Raw genomic sequence first — 21,920 nt, 5'->3', positions numbered from 1 at the left:
AGCTACTCAGTGTCCTGGCGCTAGCTCCTGAAGAATGGATGAGCGAGTATCAGGTTATGAGTAAGATTGTATCTCCGTGTGCTCCTTTTATTTCTAGGATATCTAATGTTCTTTCTGTTAGCGCAGTCCTTGTAACACTGTGTCTGTCAGTGCCTTAATGATATGTGTGGAAAGTGTGATCGCTTGATCACAAAGGGCGCGCTTTTCAACTTAAAACTTTGTTCATGAAGAAAGCCTTTCACAAAACAATTAGTTCATAGTGGTTGTATTTAATCATCAACAGTTTCTTTAGAGAATGAACTTGATTCCAGTGAATAATTTATTGTGTTCATGAATCTTTCACAACGTTACATTAAGCCCAATCGTACAATCAGGCACCAGGACCGGAACTCATCCCAGGAAGTTCCAGTTCCGGTCCTGGTGCCTGATTGTACGATTGATGTGACAATCGACAAAGAATTCCTGTCCTCTTCCAGCTGGTACGAGAGGATTTGGCTGGATAAGGTTTCCACTATGAGAGTGTCCAATATTGGTGCAACGACCAAGTGGTGATTCCTGATGAATCTGCCAATAAGTGTGTAGGGCAGTGAAACATGTTGGCTGTGGGTATTGGTATGCGAGGTTAAGCTACCAACCTTTATAAATTCACCTGCACACACCATAACTAATAATAAAATTGTAACTTTGGTGTGTCGGTTGATTTTAGACACTTTTTTTATTTTCATATCAAGGGGAGAGTCCTTGGATGTTGTTTGGCTTGCACCTGTTTATATTCACATGACATGTGTGGTTTTGCGTTGGGACACATCTTCTTTGAGGCGGTACGGCAACCGATGATGAGAAAGAGGCAAGAATTGGGTACTTACCTGCCTAAAGGCCCCGAGGGTGTTCTCCTGTGAGGTGCCTTTCTCCTCATCACACATTTATTCTATGTTCATTTCACTAGAAGTGTGGATGGTGCACTGTTTCAGTTGAACAGTCACTAGTGGTTTTGTTGAGTTGAAAAACACGTCTAGATGATCTCCCGGTTTTATGTTCAAAGAAACAATGATTTGTTTTTGGACGGACTGGCATGTTTGAGGTCACACGCCTAGACTGACGTTTCCAGAGGGCGGATGCTTAGGAATTAAAGTATATAAATTCCAGCATAATGGTATTCCTGATTAGATTAACACTAATACCAGTCCAGGGTACAGGGATTTTTTGGTATTGATGCTAAGTGAGTGGAGGGCTGTCCCTTAATGTACCCTTATTTCCCTCTTGGCTCCCTTTTGTCTTGCACGGGACTCAACTGGCAGCCAATGCAAGGCACGCAAGTGTGTCCGCACACTATCTCTAGGAGAAAGCCCCATAAGGAGTCTAAGCGCCGAGTTCTGCACGACCTGTAGTTTTTTTACCAGGGACCCCGAGCAACGTACCAGGAGCGCATTGGCGTAGTCCAGGCGGGACAGGATCAACGCACGGACCGCGGTTTCCCTGGAGGCACTCGGCAGGAGGGGAAGAAACTTCCTCAAGCTCTTCAATATGCCGAAGCAGTTACCGGCCAGCTTCTTCACGTGCGTCACAAAATGCAGGTTTTGGTCGAACCAGACACACAGGTTTTTTACTGCGCCCGTTCTTTCAGAGGGCCGAGAAAATCCCGGAGGCCAAAGCCATTCTCTGAAGTCTGAAGGAAAGGAGCCAAACAACAGCACCTCAGACTTCCCTTCATTGCATTTTAACTGGGCATTCGATAGCCAGTGGAAGACATAGGAAAGGCAATTTTGGGCCAGACCGACCGAGTCCACTTCCTTAGGCCAGGTAAACAGCAGCTGGGTGTCATCGGCGTAGGCCATCACCTTAGCCCCCAGTGACTCCGCCAGGTACACAAGCGGGGTCACATAGATGTTAAAAAGGAGGGGGCTAAGTGATCAACCCAGAGGCAAAACCGTCGACACTGGTAGAGGCGCAGAGGCACTCGGGGGGGGGGGGGGAGCCAAACTTGCTGCTGCCGGCCCTCAAGGAAGGAACTAATCCAATGCCAAGCGTTGCCAACAATGCCAATAGCAGACAGGCGGTTGAGGAGCATGGCATGGGGAACCGTGTCGAATGCCGCCGAGAGGTCCAGCATGACCAATGCTGCCCTCCCCCGGCATCCTGACACTCCCTGATGGCCTCAGCGACCTCCAGCAAAGCCGATTCCGTGCTGTGAGCCGCACGGAAGCCTGACTGGGCCGGGTGAAGCCCCTTGGACTCCTCCATGAACTTAGTGAGTTGAAAGGTGACAGCTTTATCTCCGACTATGAGGGGGACGAAGACATCCAGCAAGGGCAGCATATCATGAGTACAGATCCTCCCTTGCCCCAAAGTCCACCTCAGTACAAGAAGAAAGCTTCCGTCCAACCCCCGCCTCCGGGCCATGGTCAATACGAGAACATGTTTCCGACGCTCCGGCTCGGCACGAAACACGTCCAAAAGCCTTCCGGCTCCAAACAGAGCAGTTCCAAAACAGACACTGAGCCGAAAGCTTTAGGATCAAAGTCAAAGAAAGGCTCTGCCCCTCCCCCTTCGATGCCAAAAACATCTTCGGATCCGAAATCCTCGGCATCCTAAACACCAGCATCCAAAACACTGGCACCGAAAATTTCGGCATCAAAACAAAATGATGTGCCGATTCCATCTAAGGAACAACATTTCGATGCTCCGCCTTCCAAACCGGTTCTGAAACAAAGGGAGCTATATATCCACCCAACTACTGGACAATACACCACAAAAGTAAAAATAAAACGGAAACTCTAGACAGAAGCGGCCGACCACATTCCTTTAAAAAGGAAAAATGTCTGGACTAATCCTTCCATCACCTCCTTCTCCTCAGTTTCAACCTTTACTAATTTCGCCTGAGCCCTCCCCACCACATACACCTGAAGATCAGGATGATGGGGATGAAAATTGGGACAATGAGCCAATATCAGCAGACCCCTGTACAGATTATAACACCAATTCCCCCACAGGGAATGTTCCTGACCTGTACCCTACCAAGCCTTCTCCACCGTACGACAGTGTAGGTTATATAGAGCTGCTGGGTGGAGCTGCTAACTAGAGCTGCTAACTACTGTGGGGCTCAGTTGCAGAAGGAATCCCTGGAAGAGGATTTCCTTTTCGAGACTCTGCACCACACAAAGGTCCTCGAGCACTCTTCCCATGCTCAAGGGTATGATCAGGCATGTAGACGATATTTTTAATGATCCCATCAGGGTACGTATCCCCACCCCTAGGGTAGACAAGAAATATAAGCCGGCACTATCTGATCCAGCATACATAAGGGGCTAATTACCATTGGATTCCTTAGTGGTGTCCAACGCATGCAAAAGGGCCATTTTTCAAACAACAGGAGATGCTCCATTCCCAGATAAAGAATCGAAGTTTCTTGACGCTTCAGGGAAAAGGGTGACATCTCCGGCTGCAAACTTCTGGCGCATCTCTCACACGCTAGCGCTGCTCGCAAGGTACGACGCGGTGCATTGGGACGAGATGGAGCAGTTGCTCCAATTTCTACCTGGTGAGCACAAGTCCAAAGTGCTAGACCTAGTGCGGGAGGGACAGCTCATTTCTAATAATTCCATCAGGTGCGCCCTAGATGCTGCAGACACTGCTGCTTTAGCTCTCAACACCAGAGGTTCATACTTCTATCCTAAACACGCCATACGATAAGGAACTCCTCTTTGGCCCTGTAGTAGATTCCGCACAGGAAAGACTGAAGAAGGACACAGAGTGGCCAAATCAAGGGAGCCCTTCAATTAACCCCAGGACGTGGTTCCTTTCGGTGCTCCAAGAATACCTCCTCAGATAGTACCACCACAACGTATAAAAGCAACAATCAACCCTCTGCCTCTAAGGGTCACTTCAGAGGGAGTTACAGAGGTAACAACGGTAAAGGTAGAGGTTCCAATACACGCGCCTCCCCCTCCAATACCAAACAGTAACTTGCCTACACCCCGATCATTTAGCACCTGTTGGGGGCATCTTTCACAATTCCTACCCATCTAGTAGTCAATAACTATAGACAAATGGGTACTAGAAATTATCCGTTCTGGTTATTGCCTGGAGTTTACCAACAATCCTCCAAACAATTCTCTACGTTCCCACAAACTGTCACCAGGCCACTTAAATCTCCTCAAACAAGAGATTCAGTCTCTCCTTTTAAAAGGAGCAATAGAGCCCGTCCCACTGCAATACTACAAGTCGGGCTTCTACTCCTTCTTTCTCATACCCAAAAAAGACGGTTCTCTCAGGCCTATCTTGGACCTCAGAGAACTAAATCTTTACATACAATCAGACCATTTTCACTTGGTAACACTTCAACAAGTGCTCCCACTCCTACAACAGGGCGACTTTCTGTCTTCTCTGGATACATTTCTCATTCTCATTCTCTTTCTGTGATAGCGAGGCATCATTTCAAGTTCAAAGTACTCCTGTTCGGAGTCACCGCAGCTCCCAGAGTCTTTAAAATGTCTGGCCGTGGTCACTGCTCACCTAAGAAGACAACATATTCATGTCTTCCCCTACTTGGACGACTGGCTCATCAAAGCCAGTACGTACCCAAAGTGTCTCCAACACACTCACAGGACACTGCAGTTACTGCACCAACTGGAGTTCACAGTCAATGTGTTGAAGTCTCATCTTCAACCTTCCAACACTCAAAACTATCTAGGAGCCACGTTAGATACTCAAAGGGCTCTACCCTTCCCCAATGCAACCAGAATTTGCAATATTCAAGCTCTAGTTCACCAGTTTCAGCCCACTCACTACCAGCTCGAGTGTATATGAAACTGCTGGGAACGATGGCCTCTTGCATCCTGATTGTTCCCATGCCTGGCCTCACATGCGTCCCCTCCAGGAATGCTTAGCAAGTCAGTGGAACTAATCACAGGGTCTTTTAAACGATCTAGTGTTGGTAAGCGGCCGTACTCCTCTCGCACTCTGCAGTGGTGGAACCCACACAATTTATCAAAAGGACGACCCTTCATTGACCCAGTTCCACAGACAATGCTAACAGCGGACGCGTCCCTCACTGGTTGGGGGGCTCATCTTCAACTTCACAGAGTGCCAGGCCTGTGGAGTCAACAGCAACAAACTCGCCCCATAAATATCTATACATCTATAAAATATAGATGTATAGTTGCTAGCAGTGTTTCTAGCACTCGAAGCATTTCAGATTCACCTGGTCGGCAAAGCTGTCCTAGTTCGTACCGACAACACAACAGCTATATATTGTATACAAAAACAGGGGGGACACACTCTCTCCAACTGTCGCACTTGGCTCAAGACATTCAGAAGTGGGCCGTTCACCACAAAATCTCTTTCCTAGCAGAACACCTCCCAGTAGTGAACAATCAGATTGCAGATCTTCTCAACAGACAGAGACAGCAAATCCACGAACGAGAACTTCACATTCAAGTTCTCCTCCCATACTTTCAACGTTGGGGAGTTCCTCAAATAGATAATATCGCCACACAACAAACCACACAAAATGCCCAAACTTCGCCTCCAGGTACCGACACCTGCTCTCCAAAGGCAATGCACTATAGATGAACAGGTCCGGGATATTTGCCTATGCTTTTCCGCCTCTTCCACTCATTCCATTAGTGGTTCAGAAACTCAGGCAAACATACCTCACACTGATCCTAGAAGCTCCCACATGGGCCCGTCTACCTTGGTTCACAACCCTAAAGCTGCTCCTCACATCCAGTCTCTTCAGACAGAGCCATCAGACACCCAGATCCCAAACAACTGAACCTCGCGATCTGGCTCCTGAAATCATAGAGTTTGGTTATCTAAATCTCCGAGCCAGAATGTATGAACCTCATTAGAGAAGCCAGAAGGCCTACTAAAAGAGCCTCTTATGCAGCTAAATGGAAACGTTTTGTTATCCATTGCAAAATAACATCAATCCTCTTGATGCTTCAATACAAAATATAATTTGCGATCTGTTAAACTTCCAGCAATCAGACTTAGTTTACCCTTCTATCCGCCTACATCTCGCTGCAATAGCTGCATATTTACAAAAAAAGCAACACTTATCTCGCTTTAGAATGCCAGTAATCAAAGCTTTTATGGACGTACTTAAGAGTTATCCCACCAAGACTGCCACCTGCCCCACTGTGGAATCTTAACCTAGTCCTCCCACAATGAATGGACCCACCTTTTGAAGCCATGCATAAACTGCAATTTCTATCCTGGACAATTGCTTTTCTCATTGCAATTACTTCACTAAGGAGAGTGGGTGAGCTCCAGGCACTAACCATAAAATAACCTTTTTTGCAACTTCTCAGAGACAAAGTGGTTCTTCGTACAAAGCCCAAGTTCCTTCCTAAGGTAGTTTCTGCCTTTCGTATCGGTTGAGTTACCTGTATTTTTTCCTCAACTAGATTCTGTGGCAGAACGAGCTCTACACATTTTAGATGTTCGAAGAGCCCTTTTATATTATATTGAATGAACAAAATCATTTCCTAAAACTAAACACATTTTTGTCACTTTTACACCACCACACAAGGGTAATTCCATATCCAAGTCTGGTATTGCCAAATGGATTGTTAAATGCATTCAAACTTGTTGTCCAAAAGCGACGAGAACTTTAACTATACCCCCTAGAGCTCATTCCACCTGCAAAATAGGGGCTACTATGGCTTTCTTAGGAAACATTCCCATTGTTGACGTTTGTAAAGCTGCAACATGGTCTACACCGCACACAGTCACAAGCACTATTGTGTAGATGTGTTAGCGAGACAACAAGCGAACGTGGGCCAAGCAGTACTTAGAACGTTCTTTCAGACCACTCCAACAGCTACAGGTTAGCCACCGATTGGGAGGATACTACTGTATGAGCTAATCAAATCATGTGATCTACAGCTCACATGCCTCGAATGGATAATGTTACTTTCCCTGTAAACATCTGTTCTTGGCATGTAGAGCTCACATGCGCCCACCCGCCTCCCCGAGGACCTGTTGCTGTTCTCTTTTCCTCTGTATACATACTCATGGACATCTCTATTCTTTACTTACTAACTCCATTCTCACCCTCTGTGGGAAAACAATCTAACAATGGAGTCGATGCCCATGCACACTATCACCGAGAGGAGGAGTCACCTACCTCGTGACTGGAAAGACTACTTTGAAGCAAAACATCTTGCAAACATCCGGACCCAACACTAGATGGCAGGAGTATGCAAAGCATGTGAATCTACAGCAGCTCTGCATGCCAAGAACAGGTGCTTACTGGGTAAGTAGCATTATCCATCCTCCGGTTACGAGCCTGGTCTGGCCACTTCTAGGACCCCTGGGTTGCTGTGGCTAAGAGCAGTCAGGCTTCAATAAAGGAATAAGTGTTAAGCATTTAAATAACACCAAAACAATTTAAGAAGAAAAAATCACGACCCACGAAATCCGTCATCAATTTATAAAAATAGTCTATATTTTTACGAATTTTTGGACAGCTAAACAAAAAATGAACCAACAATGGGTTACGTAGGTATACATTTTCAAAGAAACATTAAATCGCAACTTTTCACTTAACTGCGAACAAGCACTGGCAATTTCAATTAATTGGACACTTGGAATAGTTTTCTGTAAAACTTTGGTCAAAGTGGAATGCAATTACTTGGGGTTACTTTGGGCAACCAACTCGGGCAGGGAGCCGGTCAGTGGGATCCCCAAGTTTCTAAGAAACAGTTACCTCATTCAGAAAAACAGTTTTCAGTCCAGTTCCAGAGTCAGGGACTCCTTGTCATTGACTTATTTGGAGTGGTCCTGATGCAAGCGATACAGGATGCTGGAGATGCTGTGCGGTGGACGGGGTCTCCCTGGGGCCTCTCCTCGGCCTATGATTGATCCACCTGAAGATAAAAAACCTCTACGACAACTTCAATGACCACACGCCTGACCCCGCAGTCAGCCCGCCCTGCGGCAACGCCAGCCAGACCACCATCTCTGCCTGGACACCAATCACAAACGAGGATACCGCCACATCCATGAAAGGCATCCACCCTCGGCCCCCACAGACCTCTGCTCAACCCACATATTCCACAGAGCCGCCACTACCATGGCACCCATGTTACAATGCTCCATCAACGCCACCTTTGAGACCAGCTCCTTCCCCAACGCCTGGAAACGCGCAGAAATCAGGCCCCTGCTTAAGATGCCCTCATCAGACCCGACAGACCTCAAGAACTACTGGTCCATCTCGCTCCTCCCTTTTGCAGCAAAAGTCGCTGAGAAGACCATCAACGCAGAGCTGACCAGGTTCATCAAAGTCAACGCCATCCTCAACCCTTCTCAATCAGGATTCCAAAGCAACCACAGCACCGAGACCACCCTACTCACCGCTACCGACGACATCTGCAGCCTCCTCGACCAAGGCCACACCACAGCCCTGATTCTACTCGACCAGTCTGCAGCCTTCGACACCATCTCCCACTGCACCCTCGCAGCCAGACTACACGATATTGCCATAAAAGGCCTGGCCTCAGCTGGATCAGATCGTTCATCACTGGCAGGAGCCAAAGGATCAGACTGCCACTCTTCCTATCCAAACACACGGAACTCAACTGCGGAGTCCTACATGGATCAGCACTCAGCCCAACCCTCTTCAACATCTACATGGCTCCCCTCGCCGCCATCGTCGGACTGTACGGCCTCAGCATAGTCTCCAACACCGATGACACCCAGCTCATCCTCCCTCACCAAAGACCCACCACCACCAGACTCAGCTTCCAGGAAGGAATGCAGGACGTCGCAGCCTGGATGAGCAACAGCTGCCTCATACTCAACTCGGAGAAGGAAGTCCTCGTCCTTGGGAACCTCCCCTTCGACATGGAAAAACACCTGGTGGCCCACCGCCCTCGGCAGCCCCTCGAATCCCACGGTCCACACCAAGAAACTCTGCATCGTACTAGACTCCTTCCTCTCCATGAATCGACAGGTCAACGCCGTCACCTCTCGCTGCTTCAACACCCTCCGGATCCTCTGTAAGACCTCCGAATGGATCCCCCCCCACGCAAGGAAGATAGTCACCCACGCACTCATTGCCAGCAGACTGGACTATGGAAGCGCCCTCTACGCCGGTATCAACAAGTATCTACTCCACACGCTCCAGAGAATACAGAACACCGCCCCCTGACTCGTCCTCTTGGTCCCTCGACACAAACACATCAGCCAACACCTTCGAAAGCTCCACTGGCTCCCTGTCGAGAAAGGTCACCTTCAAGATGCTCACCTACGCCTACAAATGCCTCCACAACACCGGACCCCAATACCTCAATGACAGAATCACCCTCCAGGTACCCAAAAGAAACCTCCGCTCCACCAACCTCCTCCTCGCTGAAACCCCGCGCATCCGCAGAGCCAGAGCAGGGGGAAGATCCTTCTCCTACATCGCGGCCAAGACCTGGAACGAGCTCCCCATCGACATCAGTTGTGCCGCCTCCCTGAACACCTTCAGGAATACTCTGAAGACCTGGCTCTTCGACTGAAACGGAACAGCTGACCCCCTTTCCCCAGGGCCTTGAAACCCTCATGGGTGAGTAGTGCACTTATAATTCTCCTGATTGATTGATTGATTGATTGATTAATGGTTTTGATAGGGTGAGTTTGACCAGAGGGATCACCATTCCTCGAAGTCTTGTTTGATGCAGCAAAAGTTCTGTCACCACTGGACTGCTAGTGGCCAGGCACAACAAATTCAGCCATTTCCTTTTAGCAATCACTCTCCTCCTGCGTGACCAAACTGCACTCCAGCGACTCTCCTCCGACCAGCAGACTCTGGTGCAACGTTTGAGCATCGGGTCTCTGTCTCCCGGACTGTATTACTGGACTATCCAGTGATCTCGGCTACCAACTCACCCAGACAGGTCCTTCAGCTTTGTGACCCTGTACTGGGAACAGCACGTCAGCCAACGTGGAGTATCTGCTTCTAAATGGACTTGAATTACGGCTTCTCCTCAAGTAGGATACAGCAGGCACAGTGCTTTCCTTTGCAGGTCCAGGGAGCAGAAGGTGCAGTCCACGTCGGTGCAGCCCCTTCTTTGCCCGTTCCAGGGTCATCCGTGCAGTGCTTCTTCGGCCCTCTTCTTCAGTCCAAGCGAGATCAAAGTTCTGGGGACAGGAGTGTCTATTTTATGCCCAGAAAGTGCCCTTAAGAGAGGCCGTGGTCACTAGATGATGGGCTATCTGGACCCCTCCCTCCAGACAACAACTTCCTGTGAAGAGCGGCATCTAGCCATCCAAAAGTGCTCTATTCTGCCCACTCCCTAGATGTTGGGACCCCTATCTTGGTGTGGGGGACTTGATACCCCACTCTAGAAGTGTGGCTACCATAGGACTACAAGCACATGGGAAAACCTGTTTGGCAACTGTTTTCCCCCGCTGTCCCCACTACCAGGCGCTCTACCTACACAATAGGGCAGCCTCTCCCAGGTGTGCTTGCCAATAGCCCTTCAAAGGTGGCTTCCCCTTTGAAGCTTGCCTTTTGCGCCAGCGCCCCTTGTGGCTTCCTGCCTGTAGGAGGTAAAGGCTCCTCAAGTAGCAGGCCTCTACTGTTACCTTTCCTGGGTGTCGTGTACACGTCTCTCCAGGAAAGGCAGAAGGCTGTCTCGTGTCCAGCCTCAGCAAATGGCCACTGGGCAACAGAGGGGCCTCTTTCTAAAAGTTGTATGTAGCAACAAGTTCTATTAGTTTTGAACTGGGAATCAAGCCGTGCTTAAAGTAATGTGTTGTTTGATACATTGAAGTACTAACCTTGGTAGTCTCGTTCGGACGTTAGCGCAGCTGAGTTACTAGTGTGTAACTGTGAACTTGCCAATGGGAATACCAACCTTTCTCACAGTAAAAACAACAATGGTGGGTTTACTGTCCTAGCACCCTGCCTTCGGTCTCGATAGACCTGCTGTATGGGTAACTTACATATATTCAAAGCGGAGTTTTGGGGCTTATCAGTTGCCTTCAATGGCAGACTCGAGTTTGCATTTAAAACTGCTCTACTAGTCCGCAGCGGCAGACTGGGAGCCAGGGTTTACTTTGTTGTACTTATGGTGACCCATCTAGTGCTGCAGTCCACGGTTGACACTTTAACTTGCAGCCGCCGGTGCACCCACTTCAGCCTTAAGGGCATCCAATACCACTTTTAATTCTAGCCCCACATGTGATGGACAACAGCACTTGCTGCAAATGGAAAATGTTACTTGCCTGTAACTCACGGTTCATCGCTGGACATGTAACCCTCTGCCCCTTTTGACATAAAAGGGGGGCGTTAATAGTCGGCTTTACTGAGCATATTATTCTTAACTTAAGCACACACACCTCTTTGGATTGGGGGGAAAAAATACAAGAATCTTTTATGGCATCCGCATGCTAATGAATTGGGGGTTTTGACTTTCTGAGCACCAGTTGTTATTAAAATCTAAACTAAAATTTAGAAGTGAATTAGTTGTACTATTCCAAACCGAAGAGTAGAGAGCCGGATACGGAACAGCACTTGATTGACAGCACAGCAAGCTGCTTGCAGTTGGTTACAAGTAAATGCCATTGTTCTTCTCCAGCCATCACAACGTCTGTCTCCTCCCCTCCTTTACCCTCTCTCATCACCTCCTTTTCTCCTCTCTTGTCTTCTCCTTGTTCCTTCTCTCGTCACCTCTTTTGCCCTCTCTCCTCCACTCCTTTTTGCCTCTTTCGTCACCTTTTTGCCTCTCTCGTCACCACCTTTTTTTCTTCTCTCGTCACCACCTTTTTTTCTTCTCTCGTCACCACCTTTTTTTCTTCTCTCGTCACCACCTTTTTTTCTTCTCTCGTCACCTCCTGTTTGCCTCTCTCGTCACCTCCTGTTTGCCTCTCTCGTCACCTTCTTTTTAGGTCGAGGACCGTAGGCTGCGCTTGCGCAGTCTCGGTCAGAGATTTAATGTTTACCAGTATGGGGGCTTGAACCCGCCCCTCTTCTCCATTGGCTGGCCTCGTAAATGCTGGCCAGCCATTGGAGGAGAGGGGCGTCACTCCCTTTAAGCCCTGTCTTTTCCGATTCGGGTGCGTTTTTTTAGCTTCTTTCTTGTTTTCTTTCTCCTCTTCCCATTGGCTGGAATTTTACCTTCCAGCCAATGGGAAGAGGAAAGAACGAAAACACGCCCCCAATCACAAAAATGGCAGTGGTTTCTGAGGCAACGTGATGGTGTTGTGCACTGAAAAAGCTGTGCTTCGAGGCACTGTCAGCTGCAAAGCTATGCGTAGAATGTAGTCCCAGGTGAAGAAACGGAATAGGGTGCAGGGGGTCACCACAAGCCCGTCAAATGGTGCTCTGAAGGCCGGAAACAGGAGGCGGGGCAGAAATATTGGACTAGTCTTAAAACAAAGAACCCCTTTAAAGCCCCTGAATCGAAGCCCCAGCCGCCCCCCCCCCCAAACCAGGGTCAGACGTACACCCACGCCCAGAGCTGCTTTCGATTGCCCCCGCCAGACTTTAGCACAGTGCCGACGTGCGCTTCCAGGCTCTTGCATCGAGCTGTGGTGGCAAGGAGGGAGCTCTGACTGGGACCCTCCAGGTAGCCCAGCTCCGGCCATCCACCCTTCACGCATGCAAGGGGGCACTATTTCACCGGTCAGCACCCCAAACCTTAGTCCACCCCTGCCCGGACCCGGCGACCGCCGCACCGCTCACCACAGCTGCTTCACCGGAGTACCTTCAAAGCAGGGTTTGGTGTCGGCAGCATGACAACTTCACACGAGGTGAAAGCTTCAGTAGGTAATACATGACCTCTGACCCATGGCCTTCTGGCCTGGCGTAAGGTCATTTGGGATGGGGCGTGGCAAGGGAGCAAGAAGGTGCATGGTCTATAAACAGTGCGCATCTGTGGTTACAAAGGACTGAGCCATGTTTATTTTCGGTCCATTCAAGGAGACGACAGACCGGGTACAGGTTGGATTCTAGCGTCTCCGGCAGTAGAACTCGGAAATCAGACTTTCCTCAAGAGACCCCACTCTGCCCCCTCAAACATCTGGAGAGCCCACTGCCAAGGCAGGCTGACCCCACTCACAGACGTTCACTCCTTTGTCTTAACATCTCGACCTCTGCGCCTCAAATTGATCTTTAACAGATAAATGCTAAATATTTTCTGTGAGTCATCAAATGAAATAATGCGCCCGTGGTCGCTCGATGCCATCCGTGTCCACCTTAGGAGCAGGAGGGCCGTATCTGTGACAGAGGCTCCGGGTATTTATGTGCCACCGAAGGCGCGCCAAAGGCAAGCCCATCTGCGCCCGTCCGCTCCAGGCCGGGCCCAGGGGCCGGGAGCGCTGCACAGCCCCTCTTTTATCCAGCAAAGACACTTGGAGAGCTACAAAACGGGAACATACCGCCCCCCCCCCCCCCCCCCCTAGGCACGGTCGAGCAAATCTGGGCCGTGGGTATTCATCGCAGGGCTCTGAGCCCCCTGATAGCAGGGAGCGCGAGACTATCCCCTCTCCCTCTAACACCCTGCCTTTGGCACCAGGGAATGACACATCTCTTCGGGTGATGTATCTCAACACGCGTTCCATGGTAAAGCACCAGTTGAACTTATTCATCCTATTGACTACTGATAAACCTGATGTGCTACTAGTCACCGAAACCTGGCTCACCTCAGACTCCCTCCCGGACATTCTAGCGGCTCTCCCCCCAGATTACTACATCCTCCACGCCAATCGCTCATCCAGCCGCCCGGGAGGTGGGATAGCAGCCATCATACAGAAACAATTTAAATTCATCACCATTGCCTCCTTGGCTTTGCCAGAGGTGGACAACTTAGTCATCAACCTTGAAACAGAGGCAGGGGCCCTCTCGTTCGTACTTATTTATCGTCCCCCTCAACCCATGCCCTCGTTTCCCATCTCCCTGAGTGAACAGATGGCAAACTTGATGATGCACCAGAATTGCTCTCTTCGGGGACTTTAACTACTGGTTCAACGATGCCCGAGCTGGACCGCACGCTACAGAATTATTTGAAGCCTTAACCAGCCTTAACCTGGCTCAACAAATTACTGTACCTACTCATATCAAGGGTCACACTCTTGACCACATCTGGACACACGATTTAGCAATTTCTAGCCCAGTCATCTCCCACTGCATCTGGTCGGACCACCATCTGATCGATGCTACCATCACAGTCAGAGGCAGGGTTAAGGCCCCTACCCTGGCAAGTGGGCTGTCTCGTAAATGGAGATCTTATGACTGCCAAGGCTTCCTAGATTCTTTAGCCAATACTCGACCCACCATCTCTCCCGACTTTAGTGGAGACTCGATGGAGGGAGAAATCGCCAACTGGCTGCAGACAGCTAGTGACCGGTTTGCCCCCCCCTCACCAAATTTGCGCGCACCAGGCATGGTAACTCGCATAGATGGTTCTCAAGTGACCTTAAAGCACAGAAATTGAAGCTCCGCCAGCTAGAACGGAACTGGAGACGTGACTACTCCAATTCCGATAGACTGCTCTTTGTAGCGGCCCGCAAAGATTATAAAAGCGCGATCTCCATGGCCAAATCCAGACATGTCTCAGACAGAATCCTCTCAGCCCACAATAAATCAAAGGAAATATTTAAAATCATGAACGATCTCACTGCTGACAACAGAACTCTCCCTGTCCAGGCTCCCACACAAGAGACTTGTAACGCACTGAACACCTTTTTTATCGAAAAAATTGTGGATATTAAGAACACTATCCCCTCTCCTACTCCCATCAGGTCACCGGACTCCTCTCCCCCTAACCCTCTGTCTCTGACTCATTTTCCCGCCCTCAACCCCAGTACCCTCTCAGAGCTCTCTATTCGTATCAAATCAGGGTCTCCTAACGACTGCTGACCCCCTCGGTTCTCAGGGATGTCTGCCTCTCCCTACCAGACAGCATCCTCCCCCTTCTGAATGCAGAATGATCTCAGCTAAGAGCCTGAAATGTCTTAAGGACAGCGACTACTCATCAAAGGACACACGCACGGCAACAACAGTGGGATTGTGGGTATATTAGATGGTTTTCAGTCCTGCAGTTTGATTTTTTTGTACCTTTTTTTTTTTCTGCATGTTAACACCACTTAATATAATTACATCGTTTCTGCCTTTCCAGGACAGCGAAATATAAAACGCATGAAACAAAGAATTGATGCACATGATCAGGACTACAAAGTTGATGTTCTTAAAAATAATGTTTTAATTATTCCTGGTTTAGGTTGTTTTCGTGCTGCACTTGTAACATGGATTTTGTTTCAAAATCTTTTTATTTAATTTGATCTCAACACCAGAATAAACCAGCATTGGCATAGCCAATAGGTCTCGCCTCTGGGACTTTATAAGTGTTTGCCATGCAACAGTTGATGTGGTTGCACCAAGGATATTGTGCTGGATAAATAAACACTTATAAGGTCCCAAAGGTGAGGCCTATTGGCTATGCCAATGCTTTTTGCCTTTCGTCACCTCCTTTTTGCCTCTCTCGTCACCTCCTTTTTGCCTCTCTCGTCACCTCCTTTTTGCCTCTCTCGTCACCTCCTTTTTGCCTCTCTCGTCACCTCCTTTGTCTCCCTCCTGCTCTACACACTTTAGGGATCTGATTTCTGGGCTAAACTTCTCAGAACTCATTACAGTAGCTACACATATTAAAGGGCATACCCTGGACCAGGCCTGGAGCCTCAATTTAGACATTTTCGAGCTTCAGGTATCCCCTTGTGCCTGGTCCGATCACCACTCTGTTTCATTCTCGATCAGCCTTCCGGCCACTATATCTACACACTCGGTTGCCCCATCATGACCAGAGATTGGAAGCATGTAGATATTCCTTCCATTTGCTCCAATCTCACTTCCACCCTCTCAGCTTTTCCTGATCTTTTGGATACCCAATGTTCGCCACATGCTCAAGCTGACGCTCTCTCTTCCTGGCTGACCCAGGCGAGAGACACTTTTGCCCCCCTTAAGATCTTAAAAAGCAAGCGACCCCACGACGCCCAACTCTGGTTCACCAAAGACCTCAGGGACCGGAAGCTCGCCCTGCGCCAACTGGAGCGCAAGTGGAGGCTCCACTATTGCCCCCTTAAGAAAACCCTGTTCCTGAAGGCCCTACAGGACTATAAGTTGGCCATCGTGACGGCTAAATCAGCACATTTTTCGGCGAAAATACTTGGGGCCAGCTGCAAATCCAAAACCATTTTTTCCATTGTGGATGAGCTGGTCAAACCTGACCGCATCACCATTAAATCTCCCCCATCGCAACTTCTCTGCCACTCTCTTAACAGTTATTTTATAGATAAAATTACAACAATAAAAACTAGCATTCCTGCTGCTATCACTATGTCACACCCCTCCACAGTTGCCGCTAATCACTCGCTTTATTTGGCATTCCCCACCCTCACTGAGGACATCTTCTTCTCTTTCTTAGGGAAAGTGAAGTCGGGTTCGCCTCAGGATTGTTGCCCTCCTGATATCAGTCGTGAGATCTATCACAACATTCCTATACCCCCTTTAACCCTCCTGAACAATTCCCTCTCCTCTGGATTTGTCCCCCTCTCCTTCAAAACGGCGGTGGTCTCTCCAATCTTATAAAAACCTGGATCAGATCCTGACATTCCTTCCAACTTTTGTCTAATTTCCCTCCTTCTCTACCTGGGTAAAGTCTTGGAAGCCAATGTGGGTAGCTGCTTGAGCGACTTCATTGAATCCTCTCACTTCCTTGACCCCCCTCAGGCCGGCTTTAGACCCCAGCATTCCACCGAGTCTATCGCCTAGGCCGTTCACGAGGAGTTAAGAAGGGGGGCTGATCAGAATATCTCTCAGGCTCTGGTGCTCCTGGATTTGTCGGTGGCGTTCGACACGGTAGATCACTCCATCTTACTTGAACGTGTCAAGCACGCCGGCATCCAGGGTCTACCACTGAAGTGGATCGCCTCCTTTCTTCAGGATCGTACTCAAGCAGTGTCCCTCCAACCTTTTTCCTCAGTGGAAAAACATCTTACCTGTGGAGTCCCGCAGGGCTCTTCGCTTTCACCACTTCTTTGTAATCTTTATATTCGCCCTCTCATCTCGGAGCTTCAACAAAAATCGGTCACCATCTTCAACTACGCGGATGACCTCCAGATCATCTTCAGCATCGACTCCTCTCCGTCCTCTATACAACACGTCCACTCTGTAATGAACTTTATAAGCTCCTGGATGAATCATAATCAACTCAAACTTAACACTGACAAAACGGAGTTAGTTCTCACTGGTCCCCACGACAATCCCTGGAGTTCGCTCTTCTGGCCTCGCTCACTTGGACCCTCTCCTTCCCCGGTTCACACTGTTATGAGTTTAGGGGTCACCATCTGCAAAGATCTTTCAAAGAGGGCACAAATTAAGACTGTAGTTTACACTTGTTTTTACCACCTGCGTCGCATACGGAAAACCAGCAGATTCCTCTCCCACGAAGCACTTGTTCAGGTCACCCTGGGATTGGTTATCTCGCGAATTTATTATGTGAACTCATCATTCGTGGGTATCCCAGCATATCAAGTAAAAAGTCTCCAACTTATTCAGAACCAGGCAGCCAGGTTGGTCTATGGACTGCCTAAATCCACTCACACGAAGGCCCTGTTAAAGAGCCTTCATTGGCTCCCAGTGGCCCAGCGCAGCCTTTCCAAACTTGGCTGCTTGATTCACAAAGCTCTTTCCTCTCAAGGACCCGCCTTCTTCTCTTCCCTCTTACATCGACATGTTCCTCAGCGCGACCTCTGTTCATCCACTCACAATCTCCTCACCCACTCACAATCTCCTCACCCCCTGCCCCTTTAGGCGGAAAAAACATGGAGGATTGCGGTTTTCTTCACAGGCCCCCCTTTTTTGGAATTCCCTTCCCCTTGCACTGCGTCTTCTTCCCTCCCACGCTCATTTTAGAAAATCCTTGAAAACTTGGCTCTTTTCGTCTGCATTCAACTGAGTTCCTCAGACCAGGTTCAGACAGCTCTCCCACCCCAGCGCCAAGATACCGTAGGTGAACGTGCGCTTGATAAATATCATTTACCATACCATACCTCTCATCACCTCCTTTGTCTCCCTCTCGTCACCTCCTTTTCCCCTCTCTCGGCACCTCCTTTTCCCCTCTCTCGGCACCTCCTTTTCCCCTCTCTCGGCACCTCCTTTTCCCCTCTCTCGGCACCTCCTTTTCCCCTCTCTCGGCACCTCCTTTTCCCCTCTCTCGTCACCTCCTTTTCCCCTCTCTCGTCACCTCCTTTTCCCCTCTCTCGTCACCTCCTTTTCCCCTCTCTCGTCACCTCCTTTTCCCCTCTCTCGTCACCTCCTTTTCCCCTCTCTCGTCACCTCCTTTCCCCTCTCTCGTCACCTCCTTTCCCCTCTCTCGTCACCTCCTTTCCCCTCTCTCGTCACCTCCTTTTCCCCTCTCTCGTCACCTCCTTTTCCCCTCTCGTCACCTCCTTTTCCCCTCTCGTCACCTCCTTTTCCCCCTCTCGTCGTCACCTCCTTTTCCCCTCTCTCGTCACCTCCTTTTCCCCCTCTCGTCGTCACCTCCTTTTCCCCTCTCTCGTCACCTCCTTTTCCCCTCTCTCGTCACCTCCTTTTCCCCTCTCTCGTCACCTCCTTTTCCCCTCTCTCGTCACCTCCTTTCCCCTCACTCGTCACCTCCTTTCCCCTCTCTCGTCACCTCCTTTCCCCTCTCTCGTCACCCCCTTTGTCTCCCTCTCGTCACCCCCTTTGTCTCCCTCTCGTCACCCCCTTTGTCTCCCTCTCGTCACCCCCTTTGTCTCCCTCTCGTCACCCCCTTTGTCTCCCTCTCGTCACCCCCTTTGTCTCCCTCTCGTCACCCCCTTTGTCTCCCTGTCGTCACCTCCTTTGTCTCCCTGTCGTCACCTCCTTTGCCCCTCTCTCGTCACCTCCTTTGTCCCTCTCTCGTCACCTCCTTTGTCCCTCTCTCGTCACCTCCTTTGTCCCTCTCTCGTCACCTCCTTTGTCCCTCTCTCGTCACCTCCTTTGTCCCTCTCTCGTCACCTCCTTTGTCCCTCTCTCGTCACCTCCTTTTTGCCTCTCTCGTCACCTCCTTTTTACCTCTCTAGTCACCTCCTCACCTCCTTTGTGCCTCTCTCGTCACCTCCTTTGTCCCTCTCTCGTCACCTCCTTTGTCCCTCTCTCGTCACCTCCTTTGTCCCTCTCTCGTCACCTCCTTTTTCCCTCTCCCGTCACCTCCTTTTTCCCTCTCTCGTCACCTCCTTTTTGCCTCTCTCGTCACCTCCTTTTTGCCTCTCTCGTCACCTCCTTTTTGCCTCTCTCGTCCCCTCCTTTTTGCCTCTCTCGTCCCCTCCTTTTTGCCTCTCTCGTCCCCTCCTTTTTGCCTCTCTCGTCACCTCCTTTTTGCCTCTCTCGTCACCTCCTCACCTCCTTTGTCCCTCTCTCGTCACCTCCTTTGTCCCTCTCTCGTCGCCTCCTTTTTCCCTCTCTCGTCGCCTCCTTTTTGCCTCTCTCGTCGCCTCCTTTTTGCCTCTCTCGTCGCCTCCTTTTTGCCTCTCTCGTCGCCTCCTTTTTGCCTCTCTCGTCGCCTCCTTTTTGCCTCTCTCGTCGCCTCCTTTTTGCCTCTCTCGTCGCCTCCTTTTTGCCTCTCTCGTCGCCTCCTTTTTGCCTCTCTCGTCGCCTCCTTTTTGCCTCTCGTCGCCTCCTTTTTGCCTCTCTCGTCGCCTCCTTTTTGCCTCTCTCGTCGCCTCCTTTTTGCCTCTCTCGTCGCCTCCTTTTTGCCTCTTTCGTCGCCTCCTTTTTGCCTCTCTCGTCGCCTCCTTTTTGCCTCTCTCGTCGCCTCCTTTTTGCCTCTCTCGTCGCCTCCTTTTTGCCTCTCTCGTCGCCTCCTTTTTGCCCCTCTCGTCGCCTCCTTTGTCTCCCTCTCGTCGCCTCCTTTGTCTCCCTCTCGTCGCCTCCTTTGTCTCCCTCTCGTCGCCTCCTTTGTCTCCCTCTCGTCGCCTCCTTTGTCTCCCTCTCGTCGCCCCCTTTGTCTCCCTCTCGTCGCCCCCTTTGTCTCCCTCTCGTCGCCCCCTTTGTCTCCCTCTCGTCGCCCCCTTTGTCTCCCTCTCGTCGCCTCCTTTGTCTCCCTCTCTTGTCACCTCCTTTTCGCCTCTCTTGTCACCTCTTTTTTGCCTCTTTTGTGCACTGGTCTGGTCTCATTCATCATGTTTTGATCTGTTTCTCAGTCCCTTTTTTTAATCCCAGTTTTGCCTTACCTGTCCTGTCTCCTCTGACGCCAACGTATCCACGCTCATACTCGTTGCTCTTTCTCCTCCTCAGGGTGACAGGGGTGGCCAGAAGACTCTCCAGAAGCGCTGGACCACTTTCCTGAAGACACAGCTGTTGTGCTTAGACAGCCAGAGTGGTGTGAACTTTAACATCCTCCAGGACATCTACACCCTGCCAGGCCGCAGCTGGGAGTCCACTGTCTTCTTCGGCATCTTCTCCTCTGAATGGTGAGTGTGGCTCTCAGGCCTGGCCAGCGTCTGCTGGAGCAGCTTAAGCACCCTACATGTCTCCTTTGCCTCCTTCTTGAACCCTTCTGCGCCTGTCCACCGGGTGCTTCCTACCCTGGCGTCTTCCTCCCCATGTCCCCTGGCGTCTTCCTCCCCATGTCCCCTGGCGCCTTCCTCCCCATGTCCCCTGGCGTCTTCCTCCCCATGTCCCCTGGCGCCTTCCTCCCCATGTCCCCTGGCGCCTTCCTCCCCATGTCCCCTGGCGCCTTCCTCAACATATCTCTCTGCTACTTTCCGCAAATTGTCTCTCTGGCGTGTTCCTGGCTCATTGTCTAGAGCCATCCTCACCTTGTTCACCTTGTGCCTCTTTCCGCTGTCCCCCGCGCTCCCCTCCTTAACACTCCCTCCATTCAGTCCCTCTTGTGCGTTGACCTTGATGTGCTGGGCTTTTTATTGGTCAACAGGGAAGCGAGTGCGGTCTCCGCCGTGTGTGCTTACGATATCCTTGACATCCACAAAGCCATGGAAGGCACCTTCAAAGAGTTTCAGCATTTGTGCGACAAGTGGACCACTGTCCCCCTCAGCAGCGTCCCTGAGCCTCGGCCGGGAACGGTGAGTGCAAGTTCCACCCTGAGGCTCCTGTGAGTTCATGAGTAGGAGGCACTGTGGTGAGTTTGGGGTAGGGGATTGGTGTGGCGAGTGGCAGTCTGGTGAGACTTGGAGTTGTGCAGGTATGAGTGAAATTAAGGTAAGGGATAAGTGGGGGGGGACTGGCTTGTGGATGTAGGGGAATAAGAGTAGGGTTATTTGAATATTGGAGGTTTTGGGTGTGGAAGAGTTGGGTGGTAGTTAATTCTCAGTGCTGACCCCAGTCTCTTTCCCTCCTCAGTGCAAGGGTAACTTTCCTGACCGCGCGCTCACCTTCATTCGTGACCACCCCCTCATGGAGGAGAGCGTCAGCCCCCGGAATAAAGTGCCGATGCTGGTGAAGCAGGACACACGCTACCGCAAGATGGCCGTCCGGAATGTGGCTGCTCTGGATGGAAAGGTGTATGACGTGCTGTACCTGGGAACAGGTGAGCCTTATGAACAGCATGGCATGCTCTGCATGGGTGAACAAGAGCTGTATGGAGTGCTGCACCTAAGCACAGGTGAGGTGAAGTGCTACTCCTATGCACAGGTGAGGTGAAGTGCTACTCCTATGCACAGGTGAGGTGAAGTGCTACTCCTATGCACAGGTGAGGTGAAGTGCTACTCCTATGCACAGGTGAGGTGAAGTGCTACTCCTATGCACAGGTGAGGTGAAGCGCTACTCCTATGCACAGGTGAGGTGAAGCGCTTCTCCTATGCACAGGTGAGGTGAAGTGCTACTCCTATGCACAGGTGAGGTGAAGTGCTACTCCTATGCACAGGTGAGGTGAAGTGCTACTCCTATGCACAGGTGAGGTGAAGTGCTA

At 50.2% G+C, this 21,920-nt stretch overlaps 1 protein-coding gene across 1 annotated transcript in view; it reads left to right on the top strand.

Moving 5' to 3' along the window:
- SEMA4F (ssemaphorin 4F) overlaps window positions 1–21,652 on the top strand; it is a 160,398-nt gene extending 138,746 nt beyond the window's left edge. Inside the window, exons 8-10 of the mRNA XM_086964482.1 lie at window positions 20,288–20,463; window positions 20,928–21,075; window positions 21,353–21,652. Of these exons, the coding sequence (XP_086820608.1) occupies window positions 20,288–20,463; window positions 20,928–21,075; window positions 21,353–21,652 (624 nt within the window). The remainder of the gene's footprint in view (window positions 1–20,287; window positions 20,464–20,927; window positions 21,076–21,352) is intronic.
- Window positions 21,653–21,920: the final 268 nt, after the last annotated feature.

This window comes from Lissotriton vulgaris, chromosome 3_2 (assembly GCF_964263255.1).
Source record: "Lissotriton vulgaris chromosome 3_2, aLisVul1.2, whole genome shotgun sequence".
Lineage (NCBI taxonomy): Eukaryota > Metazoa > Chordata > Amphibia > Caudata > Salamandridae > Lissotriton > Lissotriton vulgaris.
Note: the sequence above shows the minus strand (reverse complement) of the source record. Positions and strands in the feature narration are given on the sequence as shown.